Source organism: Gadus chalcogrammus, chromosome 20, assembly GCF_026213295.1.
Source record: "Gadus chalcogrammus isolate NIFS_2021 chromosome 20, NIFS_Gcha_1.0, whole genome shotgun sequence".
Lineage (NCBI taxonomy): Eukaryota > Metazoa > Chordata > Actinopteri > Gadiformes > Gadidae > Gadus > Gadus chalcogrammus.
Window position 1 is genome coordinate 105,944 of NC_079431.1, and position 20,902 is coordinate 126,845.

The window sequence follows — 20,902 nt, forward strand, 5'->3', positions numbered from 1 at the left end:
CATACGTTATAAATGTGTATTGCTAGGTGGGTGGGTGTGTGTGTGTGTGTGTGTGTGTGTGTGTGTGTGTGTGTGTGTGTGTGTGTGTGTGTGTGTGTGTGTGTGTGTGTGTGTGTGTGTGTACGTGTGCGTGTGTGTGTGTGTGTGTGTGTGTGTGTGCATGCGTCGTGCGTGCGCGAGCACGCGTCCTTTTGCGCGTGCGTGTGTGTGTGTGTGTGTGTGTGTGTGTGAGGCGGCCGCTGGTGTCCCGGGTCAGACTGGTGTTCTTCATCTCTCATCATGGCGGAGAAGCCGAGCTGGCCGATCACGAGGGACTCCTACGAGCTGGAGACAGTCATCGGTCAGTATCTGATCAACTAGAACCAGAAGAGGGAGCGACTCTGAGGTATTACCGGAGGCTGATGCCGACCGGCTTATTACGGCTAGCGGTGCTTTGCAATGAGGAGGTTACCTTCATATTGTCATATTGCTTCACCGTTAACTTCATATTGTCATATTGCTTCACCGTTAACTTCATATTATCATATTGTTACACCGTTACATTCATATTGTTATATTGTTGCGGTTGGACATTTATATTGGTATATTGTTGCTGTTTAAATTTAAGTTGATATATATTCATATTGTTGCATTGTTATATATTCATATTGTTGCATTGTAACATTCTTGTTGTATCCAAATACCGGTAATTATATGTAATTCTATTGTTGCATTCATATTTGATTCATAATCACATGCTCTATATGCTTAAGAACAGGATGCAACGCGATGTGATAGCCTACTGAGGATTAGTTGTTTATTGCTCTTGTTTATTTACATGTTTAGTGGTTTATTGAAAAAAATACCCCTACTAATAAGTATTAATTAAATTACTGATTAGCATACAACAACAGTCTAAGCTGAACTAGTTTCTCTTTGGAGCTATTCCAATCTTATATGATGCAATCTATGTTACTTTGATTAAAAGAACAGCCCCCCCCCCCCCCCCCCCCTTCATAATGGGAGGGGGGGGGGGGGAGCATTTACTCCCACGTATAGACATGATTCATCAAAGTGACACAATAAATTGTGTCACTTTGATGAATGAATGAATGATGTCAAATATGGCCTGAGATGAGTCATGAAGCACTACCACGCTGTATATGTGCAGGGGTTAGGTAGTGACTTAACCCTGGGCTTGTAAGTCATGCATATGTGCTGTTAGAGCTATAACTCTGGGCTTGTATTAGCCCTGGAGGCTGACTACTGTTTCTCAGCGTGTGATGTAGCACTAGGAGCTAGTTTGTGATGTAGCACTGGGAGGTAGGGTTAGCGTGTGATGTAGCACTAGGAGCTAGCGTTAGCGTGTGATGTAGCACTAGGAGCTAGGGTTAGCATTTGATGTAGCACTAGAAGCTAGGGATAGCGTGTGATGTAGCACTAGGAGCGAGGGTTAGCGTGTGATATAGCACTAGGAGCTAGGGTTAGCATGTGATGTAGCACTAGAAGCTAGGGTTAGCGTGTGATGTAGCACTGGGAGCTATGGTTAGCGTGTGATGTAGCACTAGGAGCTAGGGTTAGCGTGTGATGAAGCACTGGGCAGGGAGGTAGGGTTAGCATGTGATTTAGCACTAGGAGCTAGGGTTAGCGTGTTATGTAGCACTAGGAGCTAGGGTTAGCGTGTGATGTAGCACTGGGAGCTACGGTTAGCATGTGATGTAGCACTAGGAGCTAAGGTTAGCGTGTGATGTAGCACTAGGAGCTAGGGTTAGCGTGTGATGTAGCACTAGGAGCTAGGGTTAGCATGTGATGTAGCACTAGAAGCTAGGGTTAGCGTGTGATGTAGCACTAGGAGCTATGGTTAGCGTGTGATGTAGCACTAGGAGCTAGGGTTAGCGTGTGATGAAGCACTGGGCTGGGAGGTAGGGTTAGCATGTGATTTAGCACTAGGAGCTAGGGTTAGCGTGTTATGTAGCACTAGGAGCTAGGGTTAGCGTGTGATCTAGCACTGGGAGCTACGGTTAGCGTGTGATGTAGCACTAGGAGCTAAGTTTAGCGTGTGATGTAGCACTAGGAGCTAGGGTTAGCGAATGGATGGAGTAGGTCCTCTGGTCCACTGTCCCCCAGCTGTGGGTGTTGGTCACCCTCCGCTGTGTGTCTGTGTGACTCTCTTTGTGTGTCTCTGTGTGTCTCTGTGTGTGTGTCTGTGTTGTTGACCCTCTGTGTGTGTCTCTGTGTGTGTCTGTATTCTCTCCCCCCAGGCCGGGGGGCCACGGCCGTGGTCCAGGCCGCTCTCTGCTCCCCCAGACGGGAACGCGTCGCCATCAAGAGGATCAACCTGGAGAAATGTCAGACCAGCATGGAGGAGCTGCTGGTGAGAGGAGTGGCTTAGGGCTAGGGTTAAGGGTTAAGGGTTAGGGTTAGGGTTAGGGTTAGGGTTAGGGTGCGTTCACACTAAAAGACACGTTTGTCGCCCGTTCGCGTTGTCGCCCAAGTTTTGTCGCGCGACTGTCGCTGTGCAAGTTTTGTCAGGTCAATTTGCTGCGGTTCATCCCGGACTGCACTGCAGGGAACGGTTGGTTGGTTGAACGCTGATGGCTGTTACGTTACACATGTCACTCAGCGGCCACGCTGTTGAACGCTGATGGCTGTTACGTTACACATGTCACTCAGCGGCCACGCTGTTGAACGCTGATTGGCTGTCATCACGCGAATGTCCCGCTGTAAATCCTCGTGAACGCGCTCGCCTGTGCAGGGCGAAAGTGTCGTGCGACAAACCAAAATTTGTCGCAGTTTTTCAAATTCGCCCTATTTGCGACCTATTTTCATAATCACATGCTCTATATGCTTAAGAACAGGATGCAACGCGATGTGATAGCCTACTGAGGATTAGTTGTTTATTGCTCTTGTTTATTTACATGTTTAGTGGTTTATTGAAAAAAATACCCCTACTAATAAGTACTAATTAAATTACTGATTAGCATACAACAACAGTCTAAGCTGAACTAGTTTCTCTTTGGAGCTATTCCAATCTTATATGATGCAATCTATGTTACTTTGATTAAAAGAACAGCCTCCCCCCCCCCCCCCCTTCATAATGGGAGGGGGGGGGGGGGAGCATTTACTCCCACGTATAGACATGATTCATAAAAAGTGACACAATAAATTGTGTCACTTTGATGAATGAATGAATGATGTCAAATATGGCCTGAGATGAGGAGCTAGGGTCTCTACGTTGACTTTGTATGGAGTCGTGTCGCCCCTTCGCGTTTGGTGTGAACGTGACCTCTAACCCTAAACCCCTTTAGGGTTAGAGGTAAGGGTTAGGGTCAGGGGTTAGGCTTAGGGTTAGGGTTAAGTGTTTTGGTTAGGGTTATGCTAAGTGGTTTGGGGTAGGGTTGGGGGTTAAGGGTCAGAGGCATCTCGCTGCAGAACTTGGTGAACCCTTGGCCATGGACTCCAACATGACCACCATGATATACCATCTAACTCCATGTCCATCTGTCTCTCTAGAAGGAGATCCAGGCCTTGAGTGGCTGCAGCCATCCCAACGTGGTGAGCTTCTTCACCTCCTTAGGGTTAGGGTTAACCCCTAACCCTAACCCTAACCCTAACTCCATGTCCATCTGTCTCTCTAGAAGGAGATCCAGGCCTTGAGTGGCTGCAGCCATCCCAATGTGGTGAGCTACTTCACCTCCTTAGGGTTAGGGTTAACCCGTAACCCTAACCCTAACCCTAACCCTAACTCCATGTCCATCTGTCTCTCTAGAAGGAGATCCAGGCCTTGAGTGGCTGCAGCCATCCCAACGTGGTGAGCTACTTCACCTCCTTAGGGTTAGGGTTAACCCCTAACCCTAACCCTAACTCCATGTCCATCTGTCTCTCTAGAAGGAGATCCAGGCCTTGAGTGGCTGCAGCCATCCCAATGTGGTGAGCTACTTCACCTCCTTAGGGTTAGGGTTAACCCCTAACCCTAACCCTAACCCTAACCCTAACTCCATGTCCATCTGTCTCTCTAGAAGGAGATCCAGGCCTTGAGTGGCTGCAGCCATCCCAACGTGGTGAGCTACTTCACCTCCTTAGGGTTAGGGTTAACCCCTAACCCTAACCCTAACCCTAACCCTAACTCCATGTCCATCTGTCTCTCTAGAAGGAGATCCAGGCCTTGAGTGGCTGCAGCCATCCCAACGTGGTGAGCTACTTCACCTCCTTCGTGGTGAGAGACGAGCTGTGGCTGGTCATGAGGCTGCTGGGAGGCGGTGAGGAACGGCTCTGGTTAGGCTCCCTAGTGTCTGGTACTAGTATCACTAGAAGAATCCATTCAGATTAGGCTCCCTAGTGTCTGGTACTAGTATCACTAGAATAATCCATTCAGATTAGGATCACTAGTGTCTGGTACTAGTATCACTAGAAGAATCCATTCAGATTAGGATCACTAGTGTCTGGTTCTAGTATCACTAGAAGAATCCATTCAGATTAGTATTACTTTTTTAGTATCTGACACTAATATCAGTAGAAGTATCCATTCAGATTAGTATCACTAGTATCTGATTCTAATATTAGTAGAAGTATATATTCAGATTAGGATCACTAGTATCTGATTCTAATATTAGTAGAAGTATCTATTCAGATTAGTATCACTAGTATCTGATTCTAATATTAGTAGAAGTATCCATTCAGATTAGTATCACTAGTATCTGATTCTAATATTAGTAGAAGTATCTATTCAGATTAGTATCACTAGTATCTGATTCTAATATTAGTAGAAGTATCTATTCAGATTAGTATCACTAGTATCTGATTCTAATATTAGTAGAAATATCTATTCAGATTAGTATCACTAGTATCTGATTCTAATATTAGTAGAAGTATCTATTCAGATTAGTATCACTAGTATCTGATTCTAATATTAGTAGAAGTATCTATTCAGATTAGTATCACTAGTAATTATGGTCTGATTTAATTTCCAATTATTGGAGTTTGTCAAAGTTATTATAAAATAGTTTTTCATTTAAGACACAGTTCTCTTTTCTACTCTGTGATTTAATATGGGAGTGAACCATTACACTTTGGTTGGTCATCTTAACTAATAGGGTGGGTCATCTTAACTAATAGTGTTGGTCATCTTAACTAATAGGGTTGGTCATCGTAACTAATAGGGTTGGTCATCATAATTAATAGGGTTGGTCATTTTAACTAATAGGGTGGGTCATCTTAACTAATAGTGTTGGTCATCTTAATTAATAGGGTTGGTCATATTAACAAATAGGGTTGGTCATCTTAACTACTAGGGTTTTTCATCTTAACTAATAGGGTTGGTCATATTAATTAATAGGGTTGGTCATCTTAATTAATAGGATTGGTCATCTTAACTAATAGGGTTGGTCATCTTAACTAATAGGTTTGGTCATATTAACTAATAGTGTTGGTCATCTTAACAAATGGTGATGATCATATTAACTAATAGGGTGGGTCAACTTAACTAATAGGGTTGGTCATATTAACTAATAGTGTTGGTCATCTTAACTAATAGGGTTGGTCATCTTAACTAATAGGGTTGGTCATCTTAAATAATAGTGTTGGTCATCTTAACTAATGGTGATGGTCATATTAACTAATCGGTTTGGCCATCTTAACTAATAGGGTTAGTCAAATTAACTAATAGTGTTGGTCATCTTAACTAATGGTGATGGTCATATTAACTAATAGGTTTGGTCATCTTAACTAATAGGGTTAGTCAAATTAACTAATAGTGTTGGTCATCTTAACTAATGGTGATGGTCATATTAACTAATAGGTTTGGTCATCTTAACTAATAGGGTTAGTCAAATTAACTAATAGTGTTGGTCATATTAACTAATAGGGTTGGTCATCTTAACTAATAGAGATGTAAATAGTAAACTGAATAACAATGATGTTGCGTGTTATGTTTTTGTGTTACCATTTTGTGTAGTTATGTCTGGTCATGATAAGTGTTGTTTGTGTTACCCTGATGCCTGTTGTGTTTTTGTTTTGCCATGTTGTAACATTTGGTATGCATGTTGTTTGTGTGTTGTATGTGTGTGTGTGTTGTGTGTTGTGTGTGTGTTGTGTGTTGTGTGTGTGTTGTGTGTGTGTTGTGTGTTGTGTGTGTGTTGTGTGTTGTCTGTGTGTTGTGTGTTGTATGTTTGTTGTGGTTTGTATGCGTTTTGTTTTGTGTGTGTGTTGTGTGCGTGTTGTGTGTTGTGTGCGTGTTGTGTGTTGTGTGCGTGTTGTGTGTTGTGTGTTGTATGCGTGTTGTGTGTTGTGTGCGTTTTTTGTGTTGTATGTGTGTTGTTTGTTGTATGCGTGTTGTGTGTTGTATGCGGGTTGTGTGTTGTATGCGGGTTGTGTGTTGTATGCGTGTTGTGTGGTGTGTTGTGTGCGTTTTGTGTGTTGTGTGTTATATGCGGGTTGTGTGTTGTATGCGTGTTGTGTGTTGTATGCGTTTTTTGTGTTGTATGTGTGTTGTTTGTTATATGCGGGTTGTGTGTTGTGTGTTTCAGGGTCAATGCTGGATATCATCAAAGGCGCCAGCAAGGAGGAGCAGAGAAGCGGAGGGCTGGATGAGCCGATCATTGCCACCATATTAAAAGAAGTCTTAGAAGGCCTGGACTACCTGCACAGACATGGACAGATACACAGGTACACACCGGGTGGACAGATACACAGGTACACACCGGGTGGACAGATACACAGGTACACACCGGGTGGACAGATACACAGGTACACACCGGGTGGACAGATACACAGGTACACACCGGGTGGACAGATACACAGGTACACACCGGGTGGACAGATACACAGGTACACACCGGGTGGACAGATACACAGGTACACACCGGGTGGACAGATACACAGGTACACACCGGGTGGACAGATACACAGGTACACACCGGGTGGACAGATTCACTGGTACCCACAGGCGGGAAACCATGATGGTAAGATAATTATTTGCTTTCTAATAAATATATTGAAGTAATCCAAGCCCATTCGTTCTGCGTTCTGAGTTCCATCCTTTTTTCGGTGCCAATCCATTTGTGTTGAGTTCACTTCCTGGATGTCAAGGTCGTTAATCGTGTGTCGCCTGGGGGGTGGAGCTAGCGGAGGTTCATCGACCTGGGATCCATACTGGCCCACATACTGACTGCTGTCTCCTCTGTCTGCTCGTCCGCAGGGACGTGAAGGCAGGAAACATCTTGCTGGGAGATGACGGTTCTGTTCAGATTGCAGGTGTGTGCGCTCCAAATGAATCTCTCCCTCTCCATGTTTCAAAATAATTGAAAAGATAGTTATGGGATAGTGATTTAAAATGAATATCTATTTTCATTCCAACAGTGTCCTATAGCAGGATTTATTTCACCATTCTACTTTTTTTTTTAAGTAGAACATTAGGTCTCTTATTGACCATTTGGATATGAAAGCTAGAATAAAACAAAATAAAATTTAAGAAATATCTGTCTTTTTTTAATACACAATTTATGGATCTTTGCGTGAATTGCACTAAAACAATTATGTCTGCACAATGTAGAATTGTCTACATTAATCACCAAACTTAATACAATCCTTGAACCATATGCATTTGTTTGTTTTTTGTAAAGATTTCGGAGTAAGTTCGTTTCTAGCCACAGGGGGCGACATCTCCAGGAACAAAGTCCGGAAGACCTTCGTCGGAACGCCATGCTGGATGGCCCCCGAGGTCATGGAGCAGGTGAACCTTTGCTTAGCATTAGCACACTGTAGTAGTGCTATAGCATTAGCATTAGCATGCTGTAATAGGGCTATAGCATTAGCACGAGCACGCTGTAGTGGGGCTAAAGCACTAGCACGCTGTAGTGGGGCTATAGCATTAGCACGCTGTAGTGGGGCTATAGCACTAGCACGCTGTAGTGGGGCTATAGCACTAGCATTAGCACGCTGTATTAGTTCTATATCATTAGCATTAACACGCTGTAGTAGTGCTATAGCATTAGCACTAGGACGCTGTAGTAGGGCTATAGCATTAGCGCTAGCACGCTGTAGTGGGGTTATAGCATTAGCACTAGCACGCTGTAGTGGGTCTATAGCATTAGCACGCTGTAGTGGGGCTATAGCATTAGCACTAGCACGCTGTAGTAGGGCTATAGCACTAGCACGCTGTAGTGGGGCTATAGCACTAGCACACTGTATTGGGGCTATAGCACTAGCATTAGCACGCTGTATTAGTGCTATAGCATTAGCATTAACACGCTGTAGTAGTGCTATAACATTAGCATTAGCACGCTGTAGTAGTTCTATAGCACTAGCATTAACACGCTGTAGTGGGGCTATAGCATTAGCACTAGCACGCTGTAGTGGGGTTATAGCATTAGCATTAGCACGCTGTAGTGGGGCAATAGCATTAGCACTAGCACGCTGTAGTGGGGCTATAGCACTAGCACTAGCACGCTGTAGTGGGGCTATAGCATTAGCACGCTGTAGTAGTGCTATAGTGTTAGCATTAGCACGCTGTAGTAGGGCTATAGCATTAGCACGCTGTAGTGGGGCTATAGCATTAGCACGCTGTAGTGGGGCTATAGCACTAGCATTAGCACGCTGTAGTAGTGCTATAGCATTAGCATTAGCACGCTGTAGTAGTGCTATAGCATTAGCATTAACACGCTGTAGTAGTGCTATAGCATTAGCACTAGGACGCTGTAGTAGGTCTATAGCATTAGCACGCTGTAGTAGGGCTAAAGCATTAGCACGCTGTGGTAATTCTATAGCATTAGCATTAGCACGCTGTAGTAGTTCTATAGCATTAGTTCTAGCACACTTTAGTAGTGCTATAGCATTAGCACTAGCACGCTGTAGTAGGGCTATAGCATTATCACGCTGTAGTAGTGCTATAGCATTAGCATTAGCACGCTGTAGTAGTGCTTTAGCATTAGCACGCTGTAGTAGTGCTGTAGCATTAGCATTAGCACGCTGTAGTAGTTCTATAGCATTAGCATTAGTACGCTGTAGTAGTGCTATAGCATTAGCATTAGCCTGCTGTAGTAGTTCTATAGCATTAGCATTGGTACGCTGTAGTAGTGCTATAGCATTAGCATTAGCACGCTGTAGTAGTGCTATAGCATTAGCATTAACATGCTGTAGTAGTGCTTTAGCATTATCACGCTGTAGTAGGGCTATAGCATTAGCATTATCACGCTGTAGTAGGGCTATAGCATTAGCGTGCTGTAGTAGGTGCTAGTACTGCTGAACATATCATTATACTTCTGTTCCCTTAAATAAAATTAAAAATTAAAAAAAACCTGTATTTGTCCCCAGGGGGCAATTGAGGGCACATAGCAGCAGCATTACAAAGGATAGGGCCATGTCCAAACAAAAAACAAACAAAAACAATAACAAAAATACAGCATTGCTACCTGGCAGACAATACACACAAGCACAGGTGTCTACAAATACACACATTTAAATAAATATGTATAAAATATGCAAAGTGCATGTTTATAAATGGAGAACTGACTCTTAAAAGTGTACAATGTGTCAAACATGACATAAATATAAAGTGAAATAGAAATTAGAAATAGCAATTACCCTTTGTAATAATAAATATAGCCGTACACTTATCTTAAATAAAGCATTAATTCTATACTTCTCTTTGGTTAAATATAACATTTTAACTCAAGTTCTAATGTTATGTTTAACATGACAAACCTCCTATGTTAAACATAGCAGTAGAATTCAGTTTTTTCTCTAGCTAGGGCTGATTATAATAACAGAAAAATAAAGGTGGTGCGGTTGGTAGCAGCAACAACCCCGGGCTATTGTCAAGTAGGAGACTTAACCCTAACCCTACAGCCTACTTCTGTTATGTTAACAGTGTTACAGCCTACTTCTGTTATGTTGTGTTGCAGCCTACTTCTGTTATGTTAACAGTGTTACAGCCTACTTCTGTTATGTTGACAGTTTTACAGCCTACTTCTGTTATGTTAACAGCGTTACAGCCTACTTCTGTTATGTTGTGTTACAGCCTACTTCTGTTATGTTGTGTTACAGCTTACTTCTGTTATGTTGTGTTACAGCCTACTTCTGTTATGTTAACAGCGTTACAGCCTACTTCTGTTATGTTAACAGTGTTACAGCCTACTTCTGTTATGTTAACAGTGTTACAGCCTACTTTTGTTATGTTAACAGTGTTACAGCCTACTTCTGTTATGTTGACAGTGTTACAGCCTACTTCTGTTATGTTAACAGCGTTACAGCCTACTTCTGTTATGTTGTGTTACAGCCTACTTCTGTTATGTTGTGTTACAGCCTACTTCTGTTATGTTAACAGTGTTACAGGCTACTTCTGTAATGTTAACAGTGTTACAGCCTACTTTTGTTATGTTGACAGTGTTACAGCCTACTTCTGTTATGTTAACAGCGTTACAGCCTACTTCTGTTATGTTGCGTTACAGCCTACTTCTGTTATGTTGTGTTACAGCCTACTTCTGTTATGTTGTGTTACAGCCTACTTCTGTTATGTTGTGTTACAGCCTACTTCTGTTATGTTAACAGTGTTACAGCCTACTTTTGTTATGTTAACAGTGTTACAGCCTACTTCTGTTATGTTGACAGTGTTACAGCCTACTTCTGTTATGTTAACAGTGTTACAGCCTACTTCTGTTATGTTGCGTTACAGCCTACTTCTGTTATGTTGCGTTACAGCCTACTTCTGTTATGTTGTGTTACAGCCTACTTCTGTTATGTTAACAGTGTTACAGCCTACTTCTGTAATGTTGTGTGAGAGCCTACTTCTGTTATGTTAGCAGTACATTGTTGTACTATGTTTACGATGTTACTATGTTGTACTATGTTTACTATGTTACCATGTTGTACTATGTTGGTCCAACACCGGTCACAATGCGTCAGGGTAGGAAGGCTCGAAGCGTCTTACGAAGCGACCCTCTTCATGTCTCCAGGTACGAGGCTACGACTTCAAGGCTGACATCTGGAGCTTCGGGATCACAGCTATCGAGCTGGCCACAGGCTGTGCTCCTTACCATCAGTATCCACCCATGAAGGTCAGGGGAACCATTGGCTCACTCCTGCTCCTTGTCTCTCAGCAAACCTCAGCCTTCTCTATTTTCTTCAATGCCGTTGTCCCTTCCTGTGTTCTGGTCTAAAGGAGCCCATCCCTAACCCTCAAATGAAACGCTAACTCGTAGAATATAACACCCCTCCTACCGTTGTACTGTGTCTCCAGAACCATTCAAATCACGTTCTAGGGTTAGGGATCAGTTATGCCTCATCATATTTTATGTTTTAAGGAATGGATACATCTTCGGCCTCATTTATTTCTTATCTTAACAATGCGATGTGGGTAGGATGCTTCACGTTGATCTTGTATCGTCCAGGTCCTAATGCTGACCCTGCAGAACGACCCTCCAAGCTTAGAGACCGGTGTCGAGGACAAGGAGCTGCTTAAGAAATATGGAAAATCATTTAGAAAGCTAATAACTATGTGCCTTCAAAAGGACCCCACCAAAAGGTAAACTTCTGATAACAGTCATTGATATGCATCATTGAATCATCTGCCTGCACGCGATCTATTTTTAATCTACGTTGTTTTTATATGCACATCACAGGCCCACAGCAGCAGAACTCTTGAAGTGTAAATTCTTTCAAAAAGCAAAGGTATAATTTCTTATTATATTTATATATTTGGGCTCATCTCCATATTTTTCCTGTTAAGTCCTTTCTAAGTTCTGTACAATTATTGTTTGCTACTGAAACTCAAACTCATTTATTATTTTCATAATTGTGATTTTGCATTACAGAACAGAGAGTATCTGGTGGAGACACTCATGAGTCAGGCCCCAAAGATACAGAAACAGCGAGCCAAGAAGGTACTAAGATAAAAAACTTTCCTTTAAATGTGCTCCCTTATTGAATAAATAGCAACATCTACTGTACAACAGTAGATGTTGACAATGATAGATGTTACTGCCACGTCTACTCCACAATGAGAGATGTTACTGCCACGTCTACCCCACAATGAGAGATGTTGTGACTGCCACGTCTACTCCACAATGAGAGATGTTACTGCCACGTCTACTCCACAATGATAGATGTTACTGCCACGTCTACTCCACAATGATAGATGTTACTGCCACGTCTACTCCACAATGAGAGATGTTACTGCCAGGTCTACTCCACAATGATAGATGTTGTGACTGCCACGTCTACTCCACAATGAGAGATGTTACTGCCAGGTCTACTCCACAATGATAGATGTTGTGACTGCCACGTCTACTCCACAATGATAGATGTTGTGACTGCCACGTCTACTGTACAGCGACTATTGCTGGACTGACACCAATTTAATTTCATTGTATACTTATTGTCAATTGACAACCAGCATTATGTTGCTTAATCCATACCATCGACTGCGTCTGTTCCGAAGTCTACGGGCCAAAAATAAGTAAAAAAATACTACAATTATAAAAAATATTAAACTCACTAGACATACAAAACTAAACCAAACCGATATTCACATTTTGTGCATACAATACTAACATGCAACAATTGGACAACACAACAATTCTTATTTTTATTTGTCTACTTTGAAGGTATTTTAGTTTTTGTTGTTCAAGAGTATTTTAGGATCAGCTCAAGGAGGCGGAGTAGCGGTGGAGCAGGTAGGGTCATGGTAGGAGGGGTGGAGCAGGTAGGGTCATGGTAGGAGGGGTGGAGCAGGTAGGGTCATGGTAGGAGGGGTGGAGCAGGTAGGGTCATGGTAGGAGGGGTGGAGCAGGTAGGGTCATGGTAGGAGGGGAGGAGGAGGTAGGGTCATGGTAGGAGGGGAGGAGGAGGTAGGGTCATGGTAGGAGGGGTGGAGCAGGTAGGGTCATGGTAGGAGGGGTGGAGCAGGTAGGGTCAGTAGGATGGGTGGAGCAGGTAGGGTCAGTAGGAGGGGTGGGGTAGGTAGGGTCAGTAGGGGGGGTGTAGGGTCAGTAGGGGGGGTGGTAGGTAGGGTCAGTAGGAGGGGTGGGGTAGGTAGGGTCAGTAGGGGGTGGGGTGGGTAGGGTCAGTAGGGGGTGGGGTAGGTAGGGTCAGTAGGGGATGGGGTAGGTAGGGTCAGTAGGGGGTGGGGTAGGTAGGGTCAGTAGGGGGTGGGGTAGGTAGGGTCAGCAGGGGGTGGGGTAGGTAGGGTCAGTAGGGGGTGGGGTAGGTAGGGTCAGTAGGGGGTGGGGTAGGTAGGGTCAGTAGGGTCATTAGGGGGTGGGGTAGGTAGGGTCAGTAGGGGGTGGGGGTAGGTAGGGTCAGTAGGGGGTGGGGTCAGTAGGGGGTGGGGGTAGGTAGGGTCAGTAGGGGGGGTGGTAGGTAGGGTCAGTAGGGGGTGGGGTCAGTAGGGTCAGTAGGGGGTGGGGTAGGAAGGGTCATTAGGGGGTGGGGTAGGTAGGGTCAGTAGGGGTGGGGTAGGTAGGGTCAGTAGGGTCATTAGGGGGTGGGGTAGGTAGGGTCAGTAGGGGTTGGGGGTAGGTAGGGTCAGTAGGGGGTGGGGTAGGTAGGGTCAGTAGGGTCATTAGGGGGTGGGGTAGGTAGGGTCAGTAGGGTCAGTAGGGGGTGGGGGTAGGTAGGGTCAGTAGGGGGTGGGGTAGGTAGGGTCAGTAGGGGGTGGGGTCAGTAGGGGGTGGGGGTAGGTAGGGTCAGTAGGGTCAGTAGGGGTTGGGGGTAGGTAGGGTCAGTAGGGGGTGGGGTAGGTAGGGTCAGTAGGGTCATTAGGGGGTGGGGTAGGTAGGGTCAGTAGGGTCAGTAGGGGGTGGGGGTAGGTAGGGTCAGTAGGGGGTGGGGTAGGTAGGGTCAGTAGGGGGTGGGGGTAGGTAGGGTCAGTAGGGGGGGTGGTAGGTAGGGTCAGTAGGGGGTAGGGTCAGTAGGGGGTGGGGGTAGGTAGGGTCAGTAGGGGGTGGGGGTAGGTAGGGTCAGTAGGGGGTGGGGTCAGTAGGGGGTGGGGGTAGGTAGGGTCAGTAGGGGGGGTGGTAGGTAGGGTCAGTAGGGGGTGGGGTCAGTAGGGTCAGTAGGGGGTGGGGTAGGAAGGGTCATTAGGGGGTGGGGTAGGTAGGGTCAGTAGGGGGTGGGGTAGGTAGGGTCAGTAGGGTCATTAGGGGGTGGGGTAGGTAGGGTCAGTAGGGTCAGTAGGGGTTGGGGGTAGGTAGGGTCAGTAGGGGGTGGGGTAGGTAGGGTCAGTAGGGTCATTAGGGGGTGGGGTAGGTAGGGTCAGTAGGGTCAGTAGGGGGTGGGGGTAGGTAGGGTCAGTAGGGGGTGGGGTAGGTAGGGTCAGTAGGTTCATTAGGGGGTGGGGTAGGTAGGGTCAGTAGGGGGTGGGGTAGGTAGGGTCAGTAGGGTCATTAGGGGGTGGGGTAGGTAGGGTCAGTAGGGGGTGGGGTAGGTAGGGTCAGTAGGGTCATTAGGGGGTGGGGTAGGTAGGGTCTGTAAGGGGTGGGGTAGGTAGGGTCAGTAGGGGGTGGGGTAGGTAGGGTCAGTAGGGTCATTAGGGGGTGGGGTAGGTAGGGTCAGTAGGGGGTGGGGTAGGTAGGGTCATTAGGGGGTGGGGTAGGTAGGGTCAGTAGGGGGTGGGGTAGGTAGGGTCAGTAGGGGGTGGGGTCGGTAGGGTCAGTAGGGGGTGGGGGTAGGTAGGGTCAGTAGGGGGTGGGGTCAGTAGGGTCAGTAGGGGGTGGGGTAGGTAGGGTCAGTAGGGTCATTAGGGGGTGGGGTAGGTAGGGTCAGTAGGGGGTGGGGTAGGTAGGGTCAGTAGGGGGTGGGGTAGGTAGGGTCAGTAGGGTCATTAGGGGGTGGGGTAGGTAGGGTCAGTAGGGGGTGGGGTCAGTAGGGTCAGTAGGGGGTGGGGTAGGTAGGGTCAGTAGGGGGTGGGGTAGGTAGGGTCAGTAGGGGGTGGGGTAGGTAGGGTCAGTAGGGTCATTAGGGGGTGGGGTAGGTAGGGTCAGTAGGGGGTGGGGTAGGTAGGGTCAGTAGGGTCATTAGGGGGTGGGGTAGGTAGGGTCAGTAGGGGGTGGGGTAGGTAGGGTCAGTAGGGTCATTAGGGGGTGGGGTAGGTAGGGTCAGTAAGGGGTGGGGTAGGTAGGGTCAGTAGGGGGTGGGGTAGGTAGGGTCAGTAGGGTCATTAGGGGGTGGGGTAGGTAGGGTCAGTAGGGGGTGGGGTAGGTAGGGTCAGTAGGGGGTGGGGTAGGTAGGGTCAGTAGGGGGTGGGGTAGGTAGGGTCTGTAAGGGGTGGGGTAGGTAGGGTCAGTAGGGGGTGGGGTAGGTAGGGTCAGTAGGGTCATTAGGGGGTGGGGTAGGTAGGGTCAGTAAGGGGTGGGGTAGGTAGGGTCAGTAGGGGGTGGGGTAGGTAGGGTCAGTAGGGTCATTAGGGGGTGGGGTAGGTAGGGTCAGTAGGGGGTGGGGTAGGTAGGGTCAGTAGGGTCATTAGGGGGTGGGGTAGGTAGGGTCAGTAGGGGGTGGGGTAGGTAGGGTCAGTAGGGTCATTAGGGGGTGGGGTAGGTAGGGTCAGTAGGGGGTGGGGTAGGTAGGGTCAGTAGGGGGTGGGGTAGGTAGGGTCAGTAGGGTCATTAGGGGGTGGGGTAGGTAGGGTCAGTAGGGGGTGGGGTAGGTAGGGTCAGTAGGGTCATTAGGGGGTGGGGTAGGTAGGGTCAGTAGGGTCATTAGGGGGTGGGGTAGGTAGGGTCAGTAGGGGGTGGGGTAGGTAGGGTCAGTAGGGTCATTAGGGGGTGGGGTAGGTAGGGTCAGTAGGGGGTGGGGTAGGTAGGGTCAGTAGGGGGTGGGGTAGGTAGGGTCAGTAGGGGGTGGGGTAGGTAGGGTCAGTAGGGTCATTAGGGGGTGGGGTAGGTAGGGTCAGTAGGGGGTGGGGTAGGTAGGGTCAGTAGGGGGTGGGGTAGGTAGGGTCAGTAGGGTCATTAGGGGGTGGGGTAGGTAGGGTCAGTAGGGGGTGGGGTCAGTAGGGTCAGTAGGGGGTGGGGTAGGTAGGGTCAGTAGATGCGTGCCTCAGCCTTGCCCTTTCGCTGCTGGCTGTTCAGTCCCAGGAGGGAAAGCTTGCTTCTACAGCTTCGTCTTGTACGACGACGGAGCCCCTCTCACCCCCCTCCCTCCCTCCCTCACCCCCTTCCTCCCTCCCTCACCCCCTTCCTCCCTCACCCTCTCAACCCTCCCCCCAGGTGAGGAGGCCCTCAGGCTCCAGCGGCCGTCTGCAGAAGATGGCGGACGGGGCCTGGGAGTGGAGCGAAGAGCAGCCGGACACGGGCCGCCGGGAGGCGGGGGCGGGGGCGGGGGGCCTGGTGAGTGGGGGGGGAGGGCCAGGGGGTGGGAGGGGGGTGAGGGGCCTGGTGAGTGGGGGGGAGGGCCAGGGGGTGGGAGGGGGGTGAGGGGCCTGGTGAGTGGGGGGGAGGGCCAGGGGGTGGGAGGGGGGTGAGGGGCCTGGTGAGTGGGGGGGAGGGCCAGGGGGTGGGAGGGGGGTGAGGGGCCTGGTGAGTGGGGGGGGAGGGCCAGGGGGTGGGAGGTGGGAGGGGGGTGAGGGGCCAGGTGAGTGGGGGGGAGGGCCAGGGGGTGGGAGGGGGGTGAGGGGCCTGGTGAGTGGGGGGGAGGGCCAGGGGGTGGGAGGGGGGTGAGGGGAGTGAGAGGGTGAGGAGGTGAGGGAGGGTGAGGGGGTGGGGTGGGGTTACGGTCACTAACTACCTATTCTCAACTAGCCCTCACTAACTAATTCTAAGCCTGTCCATCAATTCTAATCCATCCTTAACTATCTATCCTTCTAACCCAACCCTACCGAGGACATAAGAGCAAAATGATGAATCTCATTTTATTTCCAGAATGACAGGAAGGCCAACATGGTCCCAATGGTCACGCGGACTCTTCAGCACCCCCAGGTGGGTGGCAGCTGCACTACACCAACACACGGCCGCACTGTGTGTGTGTGTGTGTGTGTGTGTGTGTGTGTGTGTGTGTGTGTGTGTGTGTGTGTGTGTGTGTGTGTGTGTGTGTGTGTGTGTGTGTGTGTGTGTGTGTGTGTGTGTGTGTGTGTGTGTGTGTGTGTGTGTGTGTGTGTGTGTGTGTGTGTGTGTGTGTGTGTGTGTGTGACCTTTAGGGCCCCCTAGTAGGAGGCCAGAGTGAACACTGCACTCCATCAGAGTACTATCCTCCCTGTGCAGTACATTATGGAGTACTTTCCTCTCAGTGCAGTACATTACAGAGTACTTTCCTCCCTGTGCAGTACATTACAGAGTACTTTCCTCCTTGTACAGTACATTACAGGGTACTTTCCTCCTTGTGCAGTACATTACAGAGTACTTTCCTCCCTGTGCAGTACATTACAGAGTACTTTCCTCACTGTGCAGTACATTACAGAGTATTTCCCCCCCTGTGCAGTACATTACAGAGTACTTTCCCCCCTGTGCAGTACATTACAGAATACTTTCCCCCCTGTGCAGTACATGAGAGTACATTCCTCCCCTGGTTGATGTAGCTCCCTGTCCCTTCTGCAGGTGGAGCCCTTCCAGAACGACGCCTTCATGGACGGTGTGGTTAACCTGGTCCTACGGCTGAGGTCAGCGTCCTCACGCTTAGTGTCCTCATTCTAACCCTTAGTGACCTAACACTAACCCTTAGTGTCCTCACACTAACCCTTAGTGACCTCACACTAACCCTTAGTGTCCTCACCCTTAGTGTCCTAACACTAACCCTTAGTGTCCTCAACCTTAGTGTCCACACACTAACCCTTAGTGTCCACACACTAACCCTTAGTGACCTAACACTAACCTTAGTGTCCTCACCCTTAGCGTCCTCACACTAACCCATAGTGTCCTCAACCTTAGTGTCCTCACATTAACCCTTAGTGTCCTCACCCTTAGTGTCCTCATGCTAACCCGTAGTGTCCTCATATTGACCCTTAGTGTCCTCACCCTTAGTGTCCTAATACTAACCCTTAGTGTCCTCACCCTTAGTGTCCTCACACTAACCCTTAGTTTCCTCACACTAACCCTTAGTGTCCTTACGCTAACCCTTAGTGACCTAACACTAACCCTCAGTGTCCTCAACCTTAGTGTCCACACACTAAGCCTTGGTGTCCTCAACCTTAGTGTCCTTACACTAACCCTTAGTGTCCACACACTAACCCTTAGTGTCCTCACAGTAACCCTTAGTGTCCTCAACCTAAGTGTCCTTACACTAACCCTTAGTGTCCACACACTAACCCTTAGTGTCCTCACAGTAACCCTTAGTGTCCTCAACCTTAGTGTCCTTACACTAACCCTTAGTGTCCTCACAGTAACCCTTAGTGTCCTCAACCTAAGTGACCTAACACTAACCTTTAGTGTCCACACACTAACCCTAACCCTGGGCTAAGATGACTACTAGATAGTGTTAGCTAACCCTAACCCTGTGCTAAGATGACTACTAGTTAATAATGGTGATTATTCTAGGTTCTACCAGAAATCTTTTTTTCTAAGACTTTGTTCTTCAAGTTGTGCCCTAACCCTTGACCCTTGACCCTTAACCCTAAAAATAAACACCTGCCTCCTGGTTTTAATGTGTGCTTCTCCTTTCAGGAACGGCAGGAAGGAGTTGAACGACATCCGGTTTGAATTCAGCCCGGGCCGAGGTGAGGAGAGGGAGGCCATCAGCATCCTGATATTCCCTGGTTATGGTTCTCTAGCTTTCTATGGCTTAATTATAATATACATCAATAATATTTTATGTCACTCACTCTATTTATTATATCTTATCATTATTTAGCCAAGTTGAATAACCCTATCATGCCTTTGTAGGGGTTGTATTAATGTAAGTTATTATAATATATTATTATCAAATAGTATATATTATTCTATAGAATATTGATTATATATTACATTGTTTTAATGTCTTTGTAGGTCTTATGTCATTATATAGTATGTATTATACATTATATATTTTCATAATGTATTATCATAAATGTAACGTATGATAATCCTAATAATCATTAATAGAACTTAAGATAATAGGCCTGATGTTTGCTTTGTCTGCTGACAGACACCTCGGAGGGCGTGTCCCAGGAGCTGTACTCCGCCGGATTGGTCCACGGACATGATGTCATGATCGGTATGAGTCCGCCAGTCTGGTCGAAGGGTTAGTCAGTACAGTCTGGTCTAAGGGTTAGTCAGTACAGTCTGAGTCTGAGGTAGACTTGGCCGCTTTGGAAAGGGTAAACTAAATAATTGTGGAGTAAATAGTTCTGGACTAAATAGTTCTGACCTGTTTCTGTTCCTCAGTGGCTGCTAATCTTCAGCGGATGGTTGATGACCCAAACACCTACAAAGTACTCACTTTTAAACTCGTAAGTTTTACACACAGTTCATTGTACTGCTGTACGTCATAAAACAGGATGTTAACTGCTTATTGATATCAGGACTGTTGGGTTCAACAGTAACTAGTGTGGAACCATTTAACACGTAAATGGTTCCACACTAATTGCACTTAGTTGAGTCTACTGAGAATTGGAATGTGTACGTTTTTCAGGCCAGGAGTAAATGGCTGAACACCATGTAGTGTATCAATCTATGTTGTGATTCCCCATGTCAGCAATATGAATACATAATGCTAACAATGTACCATACTATTATACTGAACACAGTATTCTACTGCTAGTATGCTGAACATGCAGCAATCAGGACCGAGAACGGTTGGACAGTCCTTGGACAGGTTAACATGTAGCTACTAGAGCTAAATCAGGTTAGCTACTAGAGGTACATCAGGTTATCTACTAGAGCTACATCAGGTTATCGACTAGAGCTACATCAGGTTAGCTACTAGAGCTACATCAGGTTAGCTACTAGAGCTACACACTGCACTAACATCTTCCTGTTGACCCACAGGCACACTTTCTTAACTTGGTTAAGGCAAAAATTGAGGTATACTGTCCTGACCCCCCCCCCAGGCCTCCAGCTGCGACGACTCAGAGACCCCGGATGAGGTGAAGCTGACCGGCTTCGCCCAGCTGAGTGTCATCTGACCACCGAACCCTCCCTTGGAACCCTAAGGGAGAGGGTCAGGGTTAGGAACGCACTGCCTCCCCTAATCCTGACCCCTACCCTAACCATAGCCCAGCCTAACCCTAACCCAGCCTAACCCTAACCAAGCCTTACAGAGACCAGGAGGGACCAGGAGACAGAGACCAGGAGGGACAGAGACCAGTAAGGACAGGGACCAGGAGGGACAGAGACCAGGTGGGACCAGGAGACAGAGACCAGGAGGGACAGGGACCAGGAGGGACAGAGACCAGGAGGGACCAGGAGGGACAGAGACCAGGAGGGACCAGGAGGGACCAGGAGGGACCAGGAGACAGAGACCAGGAGGGACAGGGACCAGGAGGGACAGAGACCAGGAGGGACCAGGAGGGACCGAGACCAGGAGGGACAGGGACCAGGAGGGACAGAGACCAGGAGGGACCAGGAGGGACAGAGACCAGGAGGGACAGGGACCAGGAGGGACAGAGACCAGGAGGGACCAGGAGGGACAGAAACCAGGAGGGACAGGGACCAGGAGGGACAGGGACCAGGAGGGACAGAGACCAGGAGGGACCAGGAGGGACCAGGAGGGACAGGGACCAGGAGGGACCAGGAGGGACAGAGACCAGGAGGGACAGGGACCAGGAGGGACAGAGACCAGGAGGGACCAGGAGGGACAGAGACCAGGAGGGACAGGGACCAGTAGAACCTCCACTCTGACTACACTACAGTAGAACCTCCTCTCTGAGACTACAGTAGAACCTCCACTCTGAGACTACAGTAGAACCTCCTCTCTGACTACAGTACAACCTCCTCTCTGAGACTACAGTAGAACCTCCTCTCTCAGACTACAGTAGAACCTCCACTCTGAGACTACAGTAGAACCTCCTCTCTGAGACTACAGT

The 20,902-nt window shown here is 47.7% G+C and overlaps 1 protein-coding gene across 1 annotated transcript; it reads left to right on the top strand.

Annotated features, from left to right (window-relative positions):
• The first annotated feature begins 257 nt into the window (after positions 1-257).
• Positions 258-20,319, top strand: stk39 (serine threonine kinase 39). The gene is made up of 17 exons (XM_056580277.1): positions 258-340; positions 2,241-2,353; positions 4,130-4,238; positions 6,504-6,642; positions 7,175-7,230; positions 7,599-7,708; positions 10,929-11,030; positions 11,364-11,497; positions 11,595-11,643; positions 11,787-11,855; positions 16,179-16,286; positions 16,830-16,886; positions 17,502-17,563; positions 18,564-18,616; positions 19,024-19,092; positions 19,263-19,327; positions 19,928-20,319. Exons 1-17 carry the CDS (start codon positions 280-282, stop codon positions 20,000-20,002), a joined length of 1,431 nt encoding a protein of 476 aa, XP_056436252.1. The 5' UTR covers positions 258-279; the 3' UTR covers positions 20,003-20,319.
• The last annotated feature ends 583 nt before the right edge of the window (positions 20,320-20,902 follow it).